Source organism: Lichenostomus cassidix, chromosome Z, assembly GCF_008360975.1.
Source record: "Lichenostomus cassidix isolate B80296 chromosome Z, HeHo_3.0, whole genome shotgun sequence".
In the NCBI taxonomy this organism is placed as follows: Eukaryota; Metazoa; Chordata; class Aves; order Passeriformes; family Meliphagidae; genus Lichenostomus; species Lichenostomus cassidix.
Window position 1 is genome coordinate 47437484 of NC_139511.1, and position 21497 is coordinate 47458980.

Genomic DNA, 21497 nt, shown 5'->3' on the forward strand with positions numbered 1-21497 from the left:
AACACCAAAACCACACCAAAAAAACCTCCCCGACACACACAAAAAAGGGGGGAAGACTAGTTAGTTAGAGAGATACTCTCCTCTTGTTCATTTTATATATTTACTTTATACTCTGTATAGAAAAAGTAGAGGTTTAGATTCTATTAATTAGAATTTTTCCTAAATCATTACATTTGTTTCTGTTGAAAAAAAACAAATCTTGGTGTCAGCTTCATGAAAACTCTATGGTTTTTCCTCTTCACACTTCTGCATGCAGCTACTAAAATTATAAAGAAATCTAGTTAAGCTCAACTAATGAATTATGCCCACTATCTCAAATAAGCAAATACATTAATCCTCCTTCTTTGAAATGCTTAAAATCCACTTGCTGAAATATTAATGGTAGAGCCACAGCTTTAGGAGAAACTGGATTCCAGAAACATAGCAAAGGACCTAACAAATAAAGCTTTGTTTAAAATGAAGTAAAAAATTTGTCTACAGGAGGAAGTGACCTGTCTTCAGTTGTTAAGGAAGAAAGAATAGAAAACTAAGAAAGAACTGAGTAAGCAAGTCTTAATCCAAATTGCAATTTAACACTAGCAAAAGCTTCCCAAAATAGATAAGAAGCATATCTAGCATTTTATAATCTGCTTCAAAGAAAATCTAGCATTTTGATACAGTACATTTTGTCTCTCAGGAGGAATGTAAGTTCAGGCAAAACAGAAGCTGCCACTCACTTATAAACAGAACTGTGGCAGTGGATGCTTACAGGATAAGGAAAATGGTGAGAAGAAAAATAGGAAATATAACCTTAAAAGAAATATAGCATTACCATTGTTAAAGCATAAACAAATTCTCCAGTGCTCTAGTTAACAGTACTAGAAAAGAAACAGTACGGAAAAGAAACAGAACTTCTTGTTCTCACACTTAAATATACTTTATCTCCTTCCATCAGACAGCTACCTCAGCTATCTGACAGCTACCTCAGCTATCTCTTCATAAGAACATATTCCACCGTTCTTACTCAGAAGTTCTTATGCTTCTCAACTATGTTCTTCTAGCATTAAACATGCCTCTTTTTTACTGATGTGAGATTATAACAACAGAAAGGAAATGTAATTTGGATGACCAAAATTGAATTGCACTATTTGTAAAATAGTAAGGTAGTAAGACAGCTCCATCAACAAAGCCACCTAAATTCAAACCACCTAAAAACTCAAGGCTGTTTCATTATCAGTTGCTGTTGCGCAGGAAAAATCCCTCTGGACTTTCCATCATGAAAGATGAGCTCTCTATCAACATCTGGACAAAATACCTATCCAAGCAATTAAAAAAACTACAACACAAAACACCACAGCCAAACCCATGATGAAATAATCCCAAATTGTTACTATTTTACTTAGTTGCAACTGACCAAATACAGTATCTTGCCCATTTACCAAGTATTGGCAGCATAAACCATGTCAGAAAATGGAGCCATAAATAAAGTAGTTTTTATGAAAAAATGTGTTACAAATTCTCTGGCAGCAAATTCTCTCAGCAAGGTTAGATATGGGAAATTACCAATTACCAATGCTATTCTGAAAAGGCCCTCTTTAAAGAAGGTAAGTAGCCTTGAACAGCCAGCCTTGAACAGCAGCCCTCCAAAGAGAAAGCCTCTGTCCTAACTGAGATGTTTACAGAAAGTCACAGAAAATTATACATTAACCAATTGGAAAGAGATACAATCGTTTGACAGAATATAAAACAATGAAAAAATTAGTTTCCTTAAACCAGATTCTCTGGTTTGACTGCTGCAAGTTAATAACAAACTGTGCATATTGTGGATTTTACACGTTAAGTAGGTCAGCAAATACAACAGAAAACTACTGGACTAAGTCTGAAAAGCACACACATGACCTGACAGCACGTATGCAACATGGTCTTACGTATGGGTTTGGGTTTCTTAATGTAACATCAGTCCAAGAACCTGCATGGCTGTGGATAATTTTTAAGACCTAATATTCTCATCCCCTGACCATATATTATTTTAGACATCAAAAACCCATCCCATTTGGAATAAAAAGGCATTTTGCTGAAAAACACAAATGTTCTGTTTAGTCTTACATGACAAATGCTTCAATGCTTCATTAGGCTGCAGGCACAAGACAAAAATCAAAACCACTGTTCAGATGAGCTTATAATATAAGTGACAAAGACAAGGCTGGGAGAAAACAGAACAAAACAAAACAGAACAGAACAAAAGCCTGGTCACACTGTGCACTTTATGTTGTCGCTACATGATCTGTACTCCACTTTAAATGCTGAAGCTTTGTAAAATTATGAACTAATAAAACAAGAAGGTTAGAGAAAAGCAAGGATGTGTGCATAAGAAAAGAAAAAATCATATAGATAGACCATAAAAGGCCATTTTTTTGGTCAGTAACAGAGATACAAAGTGGTGATTAATTTCTAAAAGCACGGTTAATTATAAAACCATAACTCCTTTAATTTAATTTTGAAAGTATTTGGAAAGAGTACCCACCCCACAAACATAGCAGACACAACTTCCAATAGTGCGCTTCATGGCTATTGTGAAATAATTCAGAAAACCAAAGTACAAAATTGTCAATCACTACCTCTCCAAGTGAAAGTTTTCAGTTAACCTTTTAATAAAAAATGCTGCCAAAAAGCAAGGACATATTCTATATATCTTTGGTTTTCTGTTACGTGCAACTAGCTGGACAGTGAAAACTGATAACTGAGAATGCTTATTCCCTTCATGCAAGGAATTATGACCCAGCTTTCCAGGGTTCATCTATTTTATATTAATACACAAGACACTGAAAACCTGGTACGTGCTACTAAATAACCACATGACAATTTTGCATTTTATTAGATAAATTCATCAGTGTAACATTTCTTTCATTAAGTAATCACAAAGGCATCTTTTTAATAGAAGCTAGAGCACAACTGTTACTGTTACTGTTACTGACATGAAATGGCCTCAGACAAATGTCTAAAGGGCATCAATAAGAGATCAGCATCTCAGGGGTTAAACTACTAAGGAAGAAAACACAGCAGAAGAAGCAGGATATCTTAATTTGCACTGATGCTACCTGTGTCATATTGTTCACAATACACAGCCAACACAACCACTTACATCAATATCAAGACATCTGCTGTCCCATTCTGCAATCGAACTCCAGATAAAAATCCTACCGCGGCTGTATCCAATTCTATTAAGAAAAGCCTACACACAATAATTCTGTAAATTATTCTGCTTACAGTTCTGAGATGAAAACATAATCTTGAAAGCATAGTGAAAATATCTCTTTTTAATGGCCATTTGCAATTAAAAAAAGACTATGGAAACAGATAATTTTAATGTTTTTATTCACACATCTTATAAACTCTATGCACTGTATCACCAATAACTCCTTTTATAGCATGGCAAAATTCCAGGTTGTGGAGATCACTTCCCCAACAGAACTAAAGTCCTGTTTTGTCCTACTGTATGCTTAGATTTAAATCACATATTGACTTCAACTCTAACAACAGCAACAGCCAGAGACTGAAGAGCGCATAAGAGTGAGCTATGAGAGCTGTCTGAATAACAACTTACTCAGCATTTAGAATGAATACCAGTTATTTGACAATCTAGGATTCTGACATGCATGCTTTCCTAAAAGCTTATTTTAGTTCATTAAGGTGTTCTGACTCAGCATCAGAAAAAAAGAAACTAAAAATTTTAAAAAACCAAGAGTAAATGTAAATCATATGCTGAGAAGCATACAGTTAATCACAAAATCCTCCTCTGAATGAGCAGATGGGACAAGCTACTCTTGGCTTTGAAGAGCTCACAAAACTGGTTTTGACTGACAGAGTCATAGCAGATAATCCAACAACCTGCCAAGTTTTCATTAAATATTCAAGGCCAGTATTCCTGTCATTGTCACCAGTTTGCTAATATTAAAGAAAGGAAATGCTAAACCATATCCATACATACAACTGCGTCAGCAGACTATTCTTGTTGCACACAATGCACTTGTCAAGGATTAGGCAGGGAACTCCTCTCACCTACAATACCATCTTCCCTAGCTACATACACTGTCCCTTAATATCTAGAGCCCTATGGGTGAATTTCTAGAATTCAAGAGATAACCAAACCAGTTTAAAATTAAAGGCACAACTGTTAAAGGAGTAACATTTTCAAGGCGCCAACTACAATGCTCCTTTGACCCCTTCATCAACTAAATAAACAGGCTTCTATTTGTTCATTAAGTTTAACAGCCCTGTAAAAAGACATCACTAGTCCACCATAAGACTCATTAAAATAGAGGCGCAAGCAGGAAAGATCATGACACATAGGACTGCACAGCCGCCTTGTGAAACCTCATCTTCAGCTCCCAAGTCAATCTCTTAAACAGCAATTATCTCATTATAGCATTTCAGAAAGATTCTATCATTAATTGATGCTTCTTATTTCAAGCATCCAAGTATTTAACATTACCAGAATGTTTGACAAGCTCTTCCATGCTGTCAATGAAAATAGCGTCACTGGCTCCCAGCATCAAGGAATTTTCTAAGGTACGTAGACTTAAAACTTCTGATTTAAGAAAAACACTTGGAAATGAGGTCTCCACAGTGGGGTGTATTTAACAGAATCCAATGGGGAGCAAGAAAAGATTTTTCTGTACTATTAAAAAATTAAAATTTTAAAATGTGTTTATTTTGGTGTTACCTCATTCTTTTTGTTTGTTTGCTTGTTTTCTTTCTTTTAAAACTCTGGAACAGGCATCCAAGAGATGCAGTTGGTGCCCAGAGTCTACTAGTGTATAAGAGGATTTGAACAACGTTTTAATAACGTGAATTAACTTTTGGTCACCCCAGAATTGTCCAGGCAGCTAGACTAGATAACCAACGTAAGTCCCTTCGGAAAAGACAAAATAAAATTAGGATAGAACAGTACTGACTATGTCGTGTATGCTTGATAATGCATATACTAATACAGTAGCATGTGCCTATAATTCATAAACAAATACCAAACCCCCAATACTGGGGGTGTGTGCTCAATTATCTTCCACCAACACTGGTGCATGATCAAAAACATTTACCTGAGTGGTCTTCTCTATCCATAATCCAATCTCTCCTAACACGTGTAATAGTCAAGGACTTTTTGGTTCAAAGACACTAGCAGAATTCCACCTGTTTTTTTCCAACACCAGTTACCCAGTTTTGAGTCTTAATACCTATGTTGATTCCAAAACAGGAAAAAGCCCCACACTTCAGGATAAACTTTCCTTAGTTCCACTAGTTCTTAGCACATAGTATGTGAAAAGGAGCTTTAAACATTATTATGTCACCTTAAAAATACACATCCTGAATGTAAACTCAGACACCTGGAAGCATTTCGAAGAGCACCCTGTTTTCAAAAATTTCAAAACAGAACTTTCCCAGTCTCTCCACCTCATTCTTACATTAAACCTTTGATATATAGCTGAGATAGCAACAAGTCTTAACAAGAACATTAGCCTGAAGGCTTTTCTACTTCAAGAAACCAAGTCAGCTCAACCTGACTAGAACTTATCCTTGTTACAAAGAACATACTTCTGACAAATGAAAATATTTTCTAGAATGCAGTAATTTTATTTTATCGAAGTTCAAACATATAATTTTAAGCCTCACCTTCAAAAACAAACAAAAAACTAAAAAAAAGAAAAGCCAGGGGGGAAAAACCCAAACCACATTCAGAACCCCAGCTATATATATAAAAATAATGCAAGAAATTCTCTTTAAAAATTACCTTGACCAAAATCTTTATTCTAACAGATATTTGGTTAGTTGTCCACAGAGGCCATGAGACTGAACATTTTCCAGTTTAAGATCAGTCAGTGGTCAAGCCTGGCAAAGTTGGCACCTTCCTCAAAATCACCCATGACAAACTGAATCAAAATCTATTCTAAAAATATTAATGACCTGTGAGTTTACTCAACTCTTATGCACCAAGTGAAATCTAGTGCACTGTCTGTAGCCAGCTGTACAATGTTTAACATTTCAAAACAAGTGCAAGCATGCGAGCTAATGAACCTCGTCCCTGAGAACAGACCATAAAGTAAACTACATTCTAGACAACAGGGCACATCTCGTGAAACACTTCATGAGCTTGCTGTTTTCTATGTTTCTTCATGGAAAAGAAGATCAGGTCTGCTCCACTGACAGACTACAACTACAGGTTCAACACCTGGCAAAAGCTAAAGAGCATACACTTTATATGCACTGTGTGCCAAAAACCTAAGAAAACAGAGGCCACATGATGTTTTTCACACAGCAAAGTTATTGGGCCATTATGCGCCAGCTGCATACCTATCTAAGTTCAAAAAACAGCATCAGCACCCCAGGCAGGAACGAGTGAACAACCATGCAGAGCACAGTAAAACATAACATGATGAAATCTCAGCATAACTTAAAACGCGATTTTAAGGCTATGACTGTCATTTGACATCTTTCGGTATCAGCTTTCTAAAACTGGATTGTTGGTTTTCCCTGGTAATCTGAGATGAACTCTATAAACCACCTGGAGCAGGAGATATTTATAGACAGATTTAGGGTCTAATCTAGGCAGTATTTAAAAGGATTCAACGTCAAAATTTGGAGTCAGTATCACAGTTTTCATTGACTGCATCAAATCAAACTGACAAACAGCATTTTTGTTATCACACTAATACAGTGTGAATTAAAAGCAAGGCACTTAATGTCAATTATTCACAGTTCCAAATTAGGTGTAGCTAGAGCAGCAACTTCCATGCAAAAGCCATGATTAGTCTTCTAGTACAGCCACAGAACTTTTAAACTTTCCCCCAAAACAAAGGTTTGCGAACTTCTGTGTTGAAACATTCTGGGTAGTGATAGAATTTGATCTGTGCTTTATAAAAAGTGTTTCACACCTCCTACATTGCTGTGTTCTTTTATATAAAACACAAAAATCCAAAGGCAGAAGACACGAAGCATATAGGCAAAAAAACCGGACTGCTGCAAACACTCCTTATGTTAAGCATAAGCACTATGTAGAGTTTCAAAGAAAAGTTGCTTGGAAGTCTGATTTTTTACGAAAAACCAGTGTTAACTGCAAGCAAATTGATGTCGCATATTTTCTTAACACCGTACTGCTATCACTAAACATCGCGGATAACTGCTCAGATTCACAAATACTGAAATATCCTGTACAATTAGCGTCATTTTCCACAACCATTTCTGGAAGTAGAAAAAAAGAATTAGCAGACCACAGGTCTTTTCAGCTGAGAGAGCAAGGTCCGAGAGCTTATGAGACGATGGATACTCACTCTGCAGTACCAGATGCTTAGCTGAGATGGGAATAAAACTGCGAAGAAAGCTCTCTGGGGATCCGTCTGGATGTGAAGCGGTTGCTCCAGGGACTCCAGAGGACACAAGAGCCTCTTGGGCCAGCCGCTGAGGAAGTACATGGCTGAAGATTTCCCGAAGAGCTGGCGCTCAATCTGCTCTAGCCTAGGCGGGGGGACAGCGGGGGCATCAGCCGAACGAGAGAAGCAGGGTCCGCGGCCGACCACGCATAATCACCGGCACAGCGACGGGACCCCTAGGTTCAGCACGGGGGGACGGGGGACCGAGGCCTCCCCGGCGCCGGGGCCGCCGTCACCGATGTCGGTGCGGGGACGGGGCAGCGCCGCAGCCGCCGGGGCAGAGGCGGAGGGGAACGCGGGCTGGGCGAGGGCCGGGCGGCCTGCGGGAGGCGGGGACGCGGCCAGGCGGTCACTGCTCGGAGCGGGCGCCGGGGCGCTGCGGCGGCGGCAGCGGCGGCTCCGCCCTCCCGCGGGTGTTTCGCCCGCCCGCGCTCCGGGTCGGTGTCGTCCCCGTCGCCGAGGCCTCCGCCGCCATCTCCTCCCCCTTCCGCTTCCGCTCCTCTTCCTCCTCCTCCTTGTTCCGCTCCTCCTCCTCCGTCTTTGGATCCTCCCCCTCCGGATTCTCTTCCTCTTGCTTTTCCTCGTCCTCTTCTTTCTGCTCCTCCTCCTCCTCCTTCTTTTCCCTCTCCTCTCCCCGCTGCCCCTCCCTCGCTCCGGTCCGCGGCCCGAGGGGCGGTGGCGGCGGCACGGGGCGGGGCCCGCCCTAGCGGAAGTGACGTCACAGAGCAGCTCGTCACCGTTCGGGCGGAAGAGAGGCGCCCGGCGCTGGGGCTGAGGGGAGGAGAGGGGAGCGGGGAGCGGGGAGCGGGGAGCGGGGAGCGGGGCCGGGAGTGATAGGGTAAGGAGGAATGGATTCAACCCTGAAAAGAGTAGGCTTAGGGCACATCTTGGGAGGAAGTTCTTTGCTGTGAGGGTGGCGAGGCCCTGGCACAGGTTGCCCGGAGAAGCCGTGGCTGCCCCTTCCCGGAAGGATTCAGGGCCGGGCTGGGTGGGCTCTGAGAGACCTGCTCTAGCGGGAGGTGTCTCCGCCCATGGCAGGGGCTTGGCACTAGATGACCTTTAAAGGGCCTTCCGCCCACCCCATTCTATGGATGTTGGTGCCCTCCGTGTGGGAAAGCCTTGCGAGTCGCCGGCGTGAGCATTGCCGCCGAGGCTGTTTTGGGGACAAGGTGAGCTCAGGGCAAGGTTGCTCACACGGGGTGTGTGCTGCATCGTGGGTTTGGCGTCAGGCGTCTGTCACAGGTGCTGGCACAAACGTTTCTCCCAGCGGATGAGTTGGATCAAGGATCCACACTGGGTTGTTAATATTACCCACGTGTTCGTTAATCTCGTTCCCATGGTTGCCCAACTGCTTTCATTCACACACTGTGGAGAGAGCAGGGGCATGTGGTGTGAAGGATAAAAAGTAGAAACTGAAGCTATAGCTTTAGAGGTAGTAAATGAGGCTTGTTAGCCTTTTCCTGTAACTGGAAAATAAAAGGGAATAGAAGACTAAAGGTAAGGTCTCCATGCCATTGCAAGGGCAGTGCCTGTGTTGGAAAAAAGTAGCTATTGGTAGAAATAAGAGTTTTATGAACCAGTCTCCTAGCAGTGCCAGGAGTGCGTCTGGACTGCGCTGTCTGCAAACAGGTCTCGCTGCATGTAGATTACCCAGTGCTCTTCAAAGAACATGGTGTGTCCCCACACCTAAGGCCTTTTCTCTCCCAACAGCTTTCTGGTTTTGTTACCATATGAATTTTTGTTACCATTTGAATACCATATTTCAGCTGAAATACTTTCATCTGAACACAAGCAGAAAAAGAAAGTGAGCTATAAGGGCATATATATTAGAATCCTAACAAAACCATAATATATCTTGAAAAAAAAGTAGTAAGGGAACAAAATACCAAGGTATTTACTGCCTTAGATTTTTAACTGGGTGAGTTGGAATTGCCTTAACATCAAATTCCCCACTCTCAAATATCTCCCAACCAGTTCTGATGCTACCAATACCCTCCTTGCTGTAGCCAATTCTCTGAATCCTTTTTGATCCATGTTTTTCACTGCTAGCCTCCTAAATTAGGAAATGGAAATTATATTCGGAGAGTGCCATCAGCACATTATATTGACTCTTGCTCTATTCCTCAGATTATGAAATAAATGGCACAAAATACATGCTGAAGAATACTTACAACTTCAGAATCATCCTTCTGGATGAATTGCATTTTGCCAAATTCATTTTTCTTGGAAGTAAGGAGAAATTTGTCAAAATCCATGAAAGATTTAGTGAGGGAGCTGCATGTGTTTTCCACTTGTTTGTAGTTTCCATAGTTAATGCTGCAGCTTCCCAACATGTTTATGTAAGGGGCAAACATTCTTCAGGTCATGCTGTTCATGTGTCCGGATCAATGCCAAGCTGTATGTTGAAAGCAGCAGAAACAGCTACTGCTCTTAATAGCAACTGTGTGGTAGGATTTTGTGGTAACTGTACATTGTGCACAAAGTAGAGACCGGAGCCTTTGCTCAGAGACATGAGGCACATATTTGAAATTAGAAATAATGGTGATGGCAGTGTGTTATTAAAAGTGTGACTATCAAAATCCTCACATCAATAATACAAATGTATATAATGGTTTTGGTACATTTTTGTGGGCTGAATCAGGAACATCTCTAGATGCCTAGAATGGTAATTCTGTAATGATAGGCTTTTTCTAATAATAGGCTGTTTGTACTTGTCTAGAAAAGCATATTTCTGAGTGTTGTTGTATGGGAATGTGACTCATAACACTCTAGGATGCAAAAGTTGTGTAGAAATTAAAGGCGTGCAAAGTGGACAAAGCTCAGAAAGTTTCTTAAACAGCTCTAGCAGTGGCTACCAAGGCACAATTACAGGAGACAGTGGCAAGACTATGATAAGAAAGCTCAATAGAACTGTGAAAGCCCTTTATACACAAAGGTCCACTTGTCAGTTGTCATCAAGTTCACCTAGCTGAAGATAAGTCTTGATTGCAGCTGCCTATTCAGTGACAGTCATGTTGTTTTGGAAACTGCACTCTTGAGATTGTTGTCCTGGAAAGAAAGAGCTCATGCAGAGCTGTGGGAACATCCTAAGACATTGAAATGTCATAAGCCTCCACACAAAAGTTTTGATATTAGCAGGTTAGTGAAAGGAAGGAGGAGACACTGCTGGTGGCAAAGAAGGTCTGGAATGAAAATGTTGGACGAGGGTATCTATTCTGTGCAGTTGCCTCTGTTAAGATTCCTAGTGTTGATGTGCAGCTGCTGCCCTGATCTGTCCTTTAGATTGTGCAGCTAGCTCACACCTAATGTTGTATCGGCAGCTGTTGCATTAGCAGTGTGGACAGTCAGTTCCTGCATGTTAAATTTAACAAAAACAATGACTCCTCCCCCCACTAGTGTCACTACTATCAACATACCTCAAAGTAAAAAAAGAAACCTTACAGAAAGACTGTTAGTGAGACATAGCATCAATGGCATGAAGTTTTTGCCATGCTGCTTACACGTGCAGGCATTCTGTCATATAAAACGTAGAAAGAGTGTGACAGTGAGTGAGCATCTGTGTTATGTACATAGAAATACCTGTGTTAAGTCATTTTCACTTCATAAAACTGGTTGTGGAACAAATTAGTCTTTTACCTTGCAGCTTTCTGCTGATGAAGTGTGATGATTACCATAGATCAGCCCATTATTTAAAGTGCCCACGTTGTTAGTCATCCATTGATCCACCAAAATGGACATTTGCATTGAGAACAGTTCCATAGGACAAGGTAGGACAAATAGTCAAATAATTTTCCAGCAGACCATCCACAGAGGTGTTCTCAGAGGGTGAATTATAATCATTGTTACCATCCTTGAACATGAAATCTAAAGAAGTATCTCAATAATAGTACCGGAAATTTAAAAAAACTGAACACTCCAAACCCAACCCAGTAAAAAGTGATTTCTTGTAACACCACAAGAAAATCTTACCTATTTTAAAAGTGAAAGGAAGAAAACTGAGCAGACGGTGGATTAAATGCTAAGGCTAGTCAGTTGCAAATAATAAGGAGAAAATCACTCTGATTGTTTCAGACATTTTCTGAATTCTGCCAAGAGAGATGGAAGGAGTATTCCTGTCAACAGACTGCTAGGAAGAAGGGGAAAAACAGTTTATTCTGTTGTTACTACTCAATGTCAGCAAATACTGTGCTTAGGTACAGTAGATCACCTGAAGTACTGGGACAAAAACAATAATTCTGGAACAGAGTACAGTGCAGTTCTTAATCCTAATGTTTAGATTTACTTTCTGACAAATTTTCAAAATCGTTTACTGTACCCAGCTACATTTAAATATAGTAAATTTTAAGCAAATTTTAAGCAAAGTGCAAATAATAAAATTAATTAGATAAATTCCACCTGACTTTTCTAGCAATCTGTCACTCACAAATGGTCACCAAATTGTTTGGCAGCATTATTTACCATCTGATAATTTTAAGTCGATGCAATTAATAATTGTTAGTTTCAGATCATTCTCTAATTATATGTAATATACCACTATGCATTTTATAGTGTACTAGCCATTTCTCACACATCACACGGCACTGTTTCAGTTTCTGACTGAACAATTTATGTGACCAGCAGTATAAACCAGTAGTGTTAGAAGCCAGTTTCGTGAGTTCTTCAGTGTTTTGCAATAATGTTTTGGTTTGGGTTGGGTTTTTTTGCCAGTGGATGAACCAAACAACTGACAAATTTTTATTCTTAATTTCTTAAATGTGTGTATTCTTCAAAAGTGGCTTTCATCAAGCATTCAAGAAGCCTAACTAAAATTTGCCAGTGAATTTACTAGTGAATTTTAGAGTGGAAATGTATGTGGGTACAAATACAACAATAAAGTTGTGGTTATGGTTTAGTTAGGTTAGAAATCAAATAAATTTGGGCCCAAAATACTTTCTTTTGTTTATTTATCTCTGAGAAAATAGAAAGGGAAATCATAACAGAACTCTTTCTATGCATTAACAGCCATACGTAGTATATAAAGCCAGACTAAAAGGGAGAAAAATATTTCAAAGTTCTGGAAGCAACTTATATCACTTAATGGATTAATCATTGTCAATGTTGATACAAATGTATGTGCCAAAACCATTGTCTATCAGATGTAGCATAGCTAGCACAAAATTTGCAGAAAACCTGGCTGCTTCAGATTGTACAGCCCAGAGGACTTCAGTTTGGTTTTCATAACTGCATAGGTTCAGTACGGAGGGTATTTTTTGAAAAAATCTTCTACATCAGTGAAAATATCCTTAAAAATACAGTCTGTTTTTCAGACTTCATTATCTGGCTTTCAGTGACTGGTGAATACACTCTTAATTTCATGAAAAGCTTACCACTGAAGTATTTGCTTCGTGCACACAATTTTTGCCAAAAGCAATTGTGGTTTCTGAATATGTCTAGAGAACTGCGTTTCTTGAAGGTCTTTGATACCTGATACTAGGAAGACAAAACATCCAGATTCACCGATCATTTTTAAAGTCTCAGATTTAGGAAATAATTAAATTCTTTTCGATTCTGGAACACACAGTGCTGTCTCCTATGCAAAGCACCAACATAATGAACTGCAGATCATTTAATTGGGTTAGATCACGTCTGCTCAATAAGGAGGCTGTATACAAAGTACATATGGCTTTCCAAGAGGAAAAAAGGATTGTAGAAGGAGTCAACTGACTCTGGTATGCATTTTCTAACATTATTTTCAGTATAAACCAGTGCTGGAAAAACATTTTCTATTCATTGTAAACAAACTGGCCAAAGAACCATGCAAGCTACCATGTGTGGAAATAAATTAGTGAAACTTTTTTGGGGTGATAACTGCATATTTTTACCAGGTAGCACCACCTATGTGAACTATGGGGTGTGTGGTGCAGTTAGAGTATATTAGATGGATATGGGAGTGGTGGACAAAAGAGCTGGAGAGATAGGAGCTCTTGCATGTGGAAGCCTTCATCAATAGGATGGCCTAGACTTGTCATATATTATACATTTAAATTACTGGTTTTACTAGGTGTTTCTGGAATTTTGTGAACGCCTGCTTTATCATATAATCTGAAATTCAAAGAAAGTGCTTTTGAATTACATGTTATAGCCACACCTGTTATCCATAACATGTTATATAGTGTTACCTGTAATAGGTTATGCCTCAACTCTGCTGATAAATGATTGTTTTCAGTCTGAAGGCGAACAGTAAAGGACAACAGATATTGGAGGCAGGAGTCTGATCTGGTAGTCTGTTTAACGTCATCTGCAGCATGGAACACAGTCTGTATCCAAGAAGCAGGGTCCCGACTTTCAGGTGGCAAGATATAAAGCACCAGTATCTTCAAGTATCTTCTTGAGCAGATATAAGAAACAAGTAAAAGGAAGGAAGAAAACACTGGTATTTTCTTTTATAATATGAGTGAATCTTAACCTTATCTTGTCTTCTGTGTCCCTTAATTGTAGGCACTTATTTGGACTGAGATGCGTATTAAATAACTTCTAACAGTGTGTTAAGATGCAGACAGCATTTAGCAGTGCCCTCTGCAGGCTTTTTTTGTGGTGAGTAGAGAGAGCTGTAGCAGCTCCACTCTGTTTTGATTATGTGTTTATACTGGTTGAGCTGGTTCTTTTTAAATATGTTGCTAGCAGACCATCATCTGAACTTGGGAATTTTATTCCCAGTGCATGGAAACATACACAAAATGCTGTAAGTGATTAATGAAATGGCACACAAATTACACGTTTGTTTCAAGAGCTGGGTTTTTTATCAATTTTTGCGTTACAACCATACAGAGTCCTGGGAAACAGGAATTCCAACTTCCTCTCTCTTTCTCCTAGAAGCTTATTTTTGTCTGTAGTGACATCACTGTGTCTGAAAGAGAAGGTGATCAATTCAGCTTTTCATTCCTTGTGATCAGTGACTACACTGAAAAAAAGTAAATCAGCTTTTTTGTAAGGGCCCTGTGTCACTTTCTGCCAAGTTGATACTGTTATGGAGCTGTCCAGACATCCCTAAGATATAGCTGCAGGCACATTGGAAATTGTCACTGTCAGAGAAGACATCATATTTTGAACTGTTTCCTATTGAAAGCCAATGTAAAAGAACTTACTTTCAAATTCTGCTTTTTTCTACCTATTTGTTAATAATCTGTATGTTGTGGCTTAAAATACCTTCCAGTTGCAGGACAGAACTTGGAAATAATTTCTGTCTTGGTGAATTACATGAAAATTGATTGCTCATTCCAAATCATCATTGATTAAGTGGTAACCCATTCAGTGAAAGAACATCATCACATAAAGCAGAGCTTTTTCATTACTCTATTTTTGAGTAAATGTCTCTCATTGCTGGCTGTGCCCTCCCCATTAAGCAAAATATGTTTTCCATTTATGAGGCTCAGAAGAATGAGGACAGTTACAAGCCAAGAGCTCTGTCTTCTATTCTGGCACAGTGCAGGGACATCTTTGTGGTCTCCAGGATGTCACCAAAGTCTTTGTTGCTAAAATCTTATGAAGAGTATGTGTATCACATTTAGATGTGTGAATTATTTCAAGAGACATATTTGAAGGTTTTGTCACGCAGAAGCTGGTACTTGCTTAGCTGAAGATCTGAAGCAGCAAAAGGTATAACATCAGGACTAGCTGAAAATACACACATAAAAAATGTGGATACTGCCAGTTATATTCCTAGATAGAACTGATAAATATCAAATAACCTAAATAAAATCATTAAAGAAGAATGCATTTGAAAAATTATAGAAAGCTGGTTGACTTTATCCACATTTAGAAAACTCTCTAGGTATTCTGTGGCCTATTTAGATACTTGATGTTGGTAAATTAACACTGTGTGGAGCTGTAGAGCTTGTTCTTCAGATTTAAATTAGTTTTAAAACAGCAAAATAAAAGGGAAGTGCTGTATGAACTTCTGCTTTTACGCTATACTGCAGCAGTCACATTTTTACAGTCACTGAATCATGTCAGCTTCTCAGCAGTTCCTTGACAGAGTTTGACATTTCCCTAAATGTAATCAAAGGTCTTATTTTCAGTAAATAAAACAAATCAGGAGCAGCTTTTTGTAGACCATACCCACCAAAATATTGAGTGGGAAGCAAACTGGTTGAAATGCTGGCAGAACAAAATACAATTCTGTACACCAAAACTTACTTATTTTGATAACTGTATTATTTATCATTGGATGCCAGTTTTTCAGCTTGGATATGGTTTATGACTTGGCTTATTACTTAGTTACAGTAAATAAATAAGATTATGCAGAAAACTTTCCATTACTATCTCTTTAGGCGTCATATGATGAAACATTGCACCAATTGCTCTTCAATCCTGGGGAACACAGGTCATGGAGCGGCTGGCTTACAGTCTCATTAAGAATTATTACCAGGTTTTATTAAGAATACTATACTTCCATGTTAAGAGTTATTTTTCTGTTTTACTTATGTAGATTAATGAAAAATTGTAATCAGCTCTGAATATATTGAAATAATCTCTGTAGCAGGAAATGCACATGTCCTACAAAAGACAGATGCAGGAAGATGTTTGGTCAGAAGGCTGATTTAGCAAGCATGTGGTTTAAGTGTCTTAGCAACTCACACTGGCTGTAGTTGTATGTAAATAGATTAAACCCTCTAGCTATACTTTTTTAGTGTGACATAGTGTACTGTGAAGTGCACTTATTCACAAGGTGAAATTAGTGAAGCATTCTTTTAACGCACTCCTAAACTACAGTTACAGTTTCAGCACTTAAACACTTTTTTAATCACTGATGTTTTGCCCTAAAAAATGCCAGCTCAATATTACTTTACTGACAGTAATAAGAACATTATTTTATCAGTAAGTTCAAAGTGCTCTTGTCACTTGAACACATTGGTCTATTCTCATCCTTTGATGTCAAAAAGACCACCAAGGGCAGCAAGAATCATCAAAGGCCACAGGACTGTGGGCTGCTGAGCAGGATCTGACGAAGGATTAAACTTAATGAAAAGAATGTGAAAAATTATTGCACATGACATGAAAAGGACTGGAAATGTGAATGTACCTTTGAGATACCTAGCTGAGGGTGTGCATGTATGTTGCTGTTGATCAGCCAGAGAGGAGGAACAGGATCAGGCCACCTGTGAGTCCATGCTTATGTGAGTGCAGTTTCTGTTTGCATGGGAGACACAGAAGTAAGAGATGGGGGGTAAACATTGGAAAATCTATCCAACTGGATGGCACAGGAGACACAGAAGGAGGCGATGAGGGGGAAAAACTGCAAAATCTGTCAAACTCTATGGTATGAACCAGGACTGGTGTTCATTGTCCTTTCCAGTATAAGACCTAGGGAGTATCCAGTGAAGCTTGCATTTGGATAGGTACTAAATAAATAGAAGGATGAAATCAGTATGTTCACTTCTTGAGTAGGCTGTTTCATTGCAGGCACATGTTTTCTCACCATTTTGTGATTTTTTCCAAAATCAGTTCATCAGCCACTATGTATTGTTACTTGACAAGCATGAACAAGACTGCTTAAAGGTTAAAAATCATAATGCCCAGAATGAAAATTAGTCATTCCTGTGTTACCTCCATTTGGAGTGTATAATACATAGTTCACAAGCAGTCCCCAGCACTAAATGGGGTAAAATTTTAATCCTTCAGTCACAGTATCTGATGATCCTCCTTCAGCTTTTACTCAGGCAACACATTTTAAAATGCCGTATTTTTATTCTTTTATACAGTATCCATTTTATCCAGAGACCTTGTAAAAATACAATTCTAACTAATCTTTGTAGACATTTTAAAAAAAGAGCCTTAGTGACTCACCAATTAGAAATTACTTTTTAATGGGTGAATTTGCAAAATTTTATTTTTTGTTTTAATTCCTCTAACAGACATCTGAGAGGTTATGGGAAGACACACAGACAAAACTGCTCTTGTAACCTTGCTTTATCAGCTGGAATAAATTACCAGCTTGAAAGGCTTGTAAGCACACACAGGCATGCATAACTGAAGTCAGTAGAAAAATTAAGTTTTTCTTACTAATAAAAATTAAGTTTTTCTTTAAAAATCAAGATCTACTCCTTGCAACTGTTCAGTTTTGCAGCTGCTGTTGAACATGGATACTTGCAACAGCCCAGCACCCCTCAGGATTTATCTCGGTGTAAACATGGGAAAACCAGGTATGCCATTGCTCAGCAAAATCTGGAGAAAAGCTGTATTTAAAAGAAGTGCTTGTCTTTAGTTGTGTGACATTCTTGGATTTGTGAGACTTTTATACAGTCCTTGAAATACTGAGATTTCATCCTCCCTTCCTTCTACTCCCACTGAGAACTAGATTGCAAGGTATTATTCCTCTTGCTGAGACAGCAAACTAAAATTCCCATGTTACAGGCAGAGTCCTGTGCTGTGTTTTGTCTCAAGAGATGTTGCCAAATGTGACATTAAAATCCGAATTAAGGAGCTGAAAACTCAGCTTCTGCCAATAGAATAAAAGAGGTGCAGAAATACAGGATTTTGCACCAAGGACATGACATTATCATTTCAATATTGACAAACCCAGGGGAAACACTTACAGTCTGATATTTCAACATGTAAATTACCAGTAAAACACAAGCCACCCTCATGTAAATAGCCGTGTTAGGCTTGCTTAACCAGGGCTAGGTATCATTAAAAATGTGGGAACTTCAGACCTAGATTCCAAGTTTCTCTCATTACAAAATGCATACTAGTGTACATGCAGAGCTGGTATTGCACAGCAAATAATCTTTTTAAAAAGAAGAAAAACACAGCAAATATTTTTTTTTAAAAGAAGAATAAAGAGAACCTGATTTCTCGGTGATATTGTTGTTTTCCCTCCATGTTTCCTGTGAGAAGCAACTTGTACTGTATTTCTCATGGCATACAGAAACAGTCCTCACATGCCCCAGAATCTCTGGACACAGCACAGTGCTTGGGCATCACACAGCTTGTTGTTTTTATAAAGTCTGACATGAAATGGCATCTTAGTCAAATAGCATAAAATATTCATATCTCTGTATTAGTAAAATAAAGTCTTTAGAGACTTACCGGCAATAAAAGGATTTTTCGAAACATCAGCCAGCCAGTGGTACTCTGACACAGCTGGTGTTACTTATATAGGTAAAAATGTTAACAAATGTGTTATCATTTCTTTTATTTCTGTGGCTATTGGCACATACTGCTCAATAGAAATTTGAAATATGAAATATGCAGAGGAGGGCAGAGTAGAAGAGAAGAACCAGACAGCAAAAAGGACTGAAAAATGTTAGTGTAGTATACAAACAAACATTTACTCATTTACTACCAAATTCCTGATTAAAGACCCCCATTAGAATCCTGTGTCTGTTCAAGACACACAGTATGCCAGGATAGCAGTTAAATAACTGAATATCAGGATAATTTGCTTAGGTATCTAACTATTTTCACATTCTCAGGGTTGCTTTATTCAAGCCTGTTTCCGATTTTTGGCAGTCTCTTCCTTGTTAGGGTGGTGGAGATGATGCAGGAAAGTATCATAGTTTTTATCATCATTTTCCTTTTTTCAATACTGCTTGTTTTGTTCTTTTATTTTGCCTTTTTTTTTTCCTGTAGATGGTGAGATCTTATGAGATACTGTTTATAATTCTGCATTACTCTGTGTGGCGATAGGTCTGTCTGCGGTACCTGTGCTGATGCTTTATTTAGCTGAAAATCACTTGGCTCCATACTGTGATACCTTGTATTAAACTATCTTTAAATTTAACGGCTTTGCTTGAGCATGATTATTCAGTAAACGCAGAACTGCTGCAAGGAAGATCTCTAGCACTTGCTATTGCGTTATCAGCTCTAACAGTCTTCTGGTCTGGTGACTTGTGAGAAGCAGCAAAACTGCAAAGTCACACTATGTATTTGTCAGAAACAGATGTCAAGTGACATTTCCTTAGATTTAACCAAGTTTGTTTTGAAAAAGAGAATAGGTTGCTAAAGTATGTAACCAATCTTCCTGACTTGAGATAAGATCTGTCAGCAGCATTGTGGTCAGCTCAGCAGAGCTTAGCTGTAAGAGGAGCTTGGACAAGCTTTGTTTCTTGATTTATACTTCCAGAAAGAAAAATCCACTTGAGTGGGTGCAGGGATCAAGTCAGCTGTATTTGTGCTCAGAGTTTTCCAAATCTCTGCTGGGATCTCAGACTGTTATTTCACAAGGAAAAAAATCATGCTGCCATGCAATGAAGAGCAACTGGAAGTTAACTGACTTAATTTTTGTAAACAGTTATATGTAAGTATGAATAAATATATTTGAGCATCTGTGTGTCTTTATTGCAAAAGAACCTGCAAACCCTTTAATATTTAGGAATACCAATATGCAGGGTAGTGGTTAAATACTACAGTTAAAGCAGAAGGTAGATACTTGCTCCAGAAGTGGCTGCTCTAAAAACAGGACTCAGGAAACATCCCACTCCACTACAAAGAGGATTGCTATTAAAACTAGTAATATTGAACACAGGATGTGTTGTAGAAGGCAATGGACACCTCATTGTCAGATCACTGTGTGTAACAAAGAGCTGTAGCTACCCAGGCCAGCCTCACTGGTGACCCCAAAAATGCATCTTCTGCCCATGGGCCCAGGAAGCCCTCTTTAAGTTCATGCCCAGACACCCAAGCCTTGCCTGAGCTGAGCTGTCAGTAGGTCTGTGCCCAGCCCTGTACCCTGTCATCCTGACTTGCTGCTTTTCCTGACTGGGCCATTGGTGCATGCTGTAGATTTTCCTGTGTCCAAGCCTGGCTGGCTGTGCCCAGCCAGATCTTGAGTCTTGAATATGACACATCACTTTGACTGAGAAGGGCTTGTTTAGAGATGTGCCACCAACCCTGGTGCTGCTTAACCTTGGTGTTAAGCCCGGCTGGGTGCTGAGGTTGCCCGTGGCTCCTGGTTCAGAGGGGCAGTCCTGCTCTTGCAGCTCACTGACAGTTTACCTTGCAAGGATAGTGAAACTAGTTACGTGACAATTATAATGAAACTTCAGAAATGTGACTTTTATTCCTTTGGTATCCTTCAGTCTGTTGTTATTTAGGTACATGCTTACCTTCTCCATCAGTAAAATACATTTAGAAAATATTTTGAGATTCTCAGGTAGGAGATACTGTGTTGATGCTTCACTTAAAAAACCACAAAGTTAGTTAATTAAATCTCATTCTCAGAAAATTCTTGCTTCTTGTGAAATAGATCAGATGACAAATAGCAAGATTCAGTGCAAAAAAGTAGTCACTTTTTGAAGTCTTCTTTTGTGAACTCACACCCAGGATAGAAAATGGGGCCAAAATAGACCACCGTGTTCCTTCTGAAAGCAGCCATCAGAATTTTCAATGTAGTTACTCTTTTTCAGAAATATAGTCAGCTATTTTCGTGTTACTTTTACCTGCAACTGTTTCCCAAAGTCAGAAATTCAAATAAATACAGTGCTGTGATGCTGGGATGTGTGGCCTTGTGTTTGGACAGATACTTTATGAACGCAGGTAAGAACCTCTGTGCATTCAAGTACATTTGCTGTAGTACAGTCTGCCATACTTCAGAGTGCTTCTGTATGTATCAAAATGCAGCTTGCAGCACTGAAATCTACAGTTATTAAGGTTTTGGAGGAAAACAGACACAACCTTATCTACAATTACTAAGATTTTGGAGGAAAACAAACACAATCTTATTGTGTTGTCCTAGCCTACCAAAAGCTGGAGGAAAAACCTCTCTTTTCCTGAAGAAAAGTGGGTTTTTAGAAGGCATTGTATCCTATTAAAACACTACTAGAAATAACAGTTCAACTTAAGTCTAATGAAGTGGAAAAATTCTAATAATTATGCTGAAAATACAAGCCATATGCCCTAACTTACTCGCATTTTGGTTTTCATATCTCCTTGTGACTTTTCGGATGTAATTAAAAATTTTAAACATTTCAGGGATGTTCACAGCCACAAGGAAGGGTTTAAAATAAGTAGTGTCACTACTTCTCCCACAGATATGCTGGTACAATTGGTTTCATCTGGTCTTGTAGCTGGTCTTCACAGAGTGTACCTTAATGGCACAAAGCGCAGTTGTGCAAACAG

The 21497-nt window shown here is 39.0% G+C and overlaps 1 protein-coding gene and 1 long non-coding RNA gene across 6 annotated transcripts in view; one reads left to right on the forward strand and one right to left on the reverse strand.

The window, feature by feature from the left end:
- Positions 1-7883, reverse strand: part of RIC1 (RIC1 partner of RAB6A GEF complex) — a 49250-nt gene extending 41367 nt beyond the window's left edge. For 2 of the 5 annotated variants that reach the window (XM_085043645.1, XM_085043644.1), the window contains exon 1: positions 7302-7877. In XM_085043645.1, the coding sequence (XP_084899771.1) occupies positions 7302-7442 (141 nt within the window). In that variant the 5' untranslated portion in view covers positions 7443-7877. Of the gene's footprint in view, positions 1-7301 lie in introns of all 5 variants that reach the window. The other 3 variants (XM_085043646.1, XM_085043647.1, XM_085043648.1) reach the window with 3 other exon arrangements.
- Positions 7884-8229: 346 nt separating this feature from the next.
- Positions 8230-19702, forward strand: LOC146424817 (uncharacterized). Its single transcript, XR_014846829.1, has 3 exons — positions 8230-8569; positions 13878-13973; positions 19504-19702. It is a non-coding gene; the product is annotated as an uncharacterized LOC146424817 (long non-coding RNA).
- The last annotated feature ends 1795 nt before the right edge of the window (positions 19703-21497 follow it).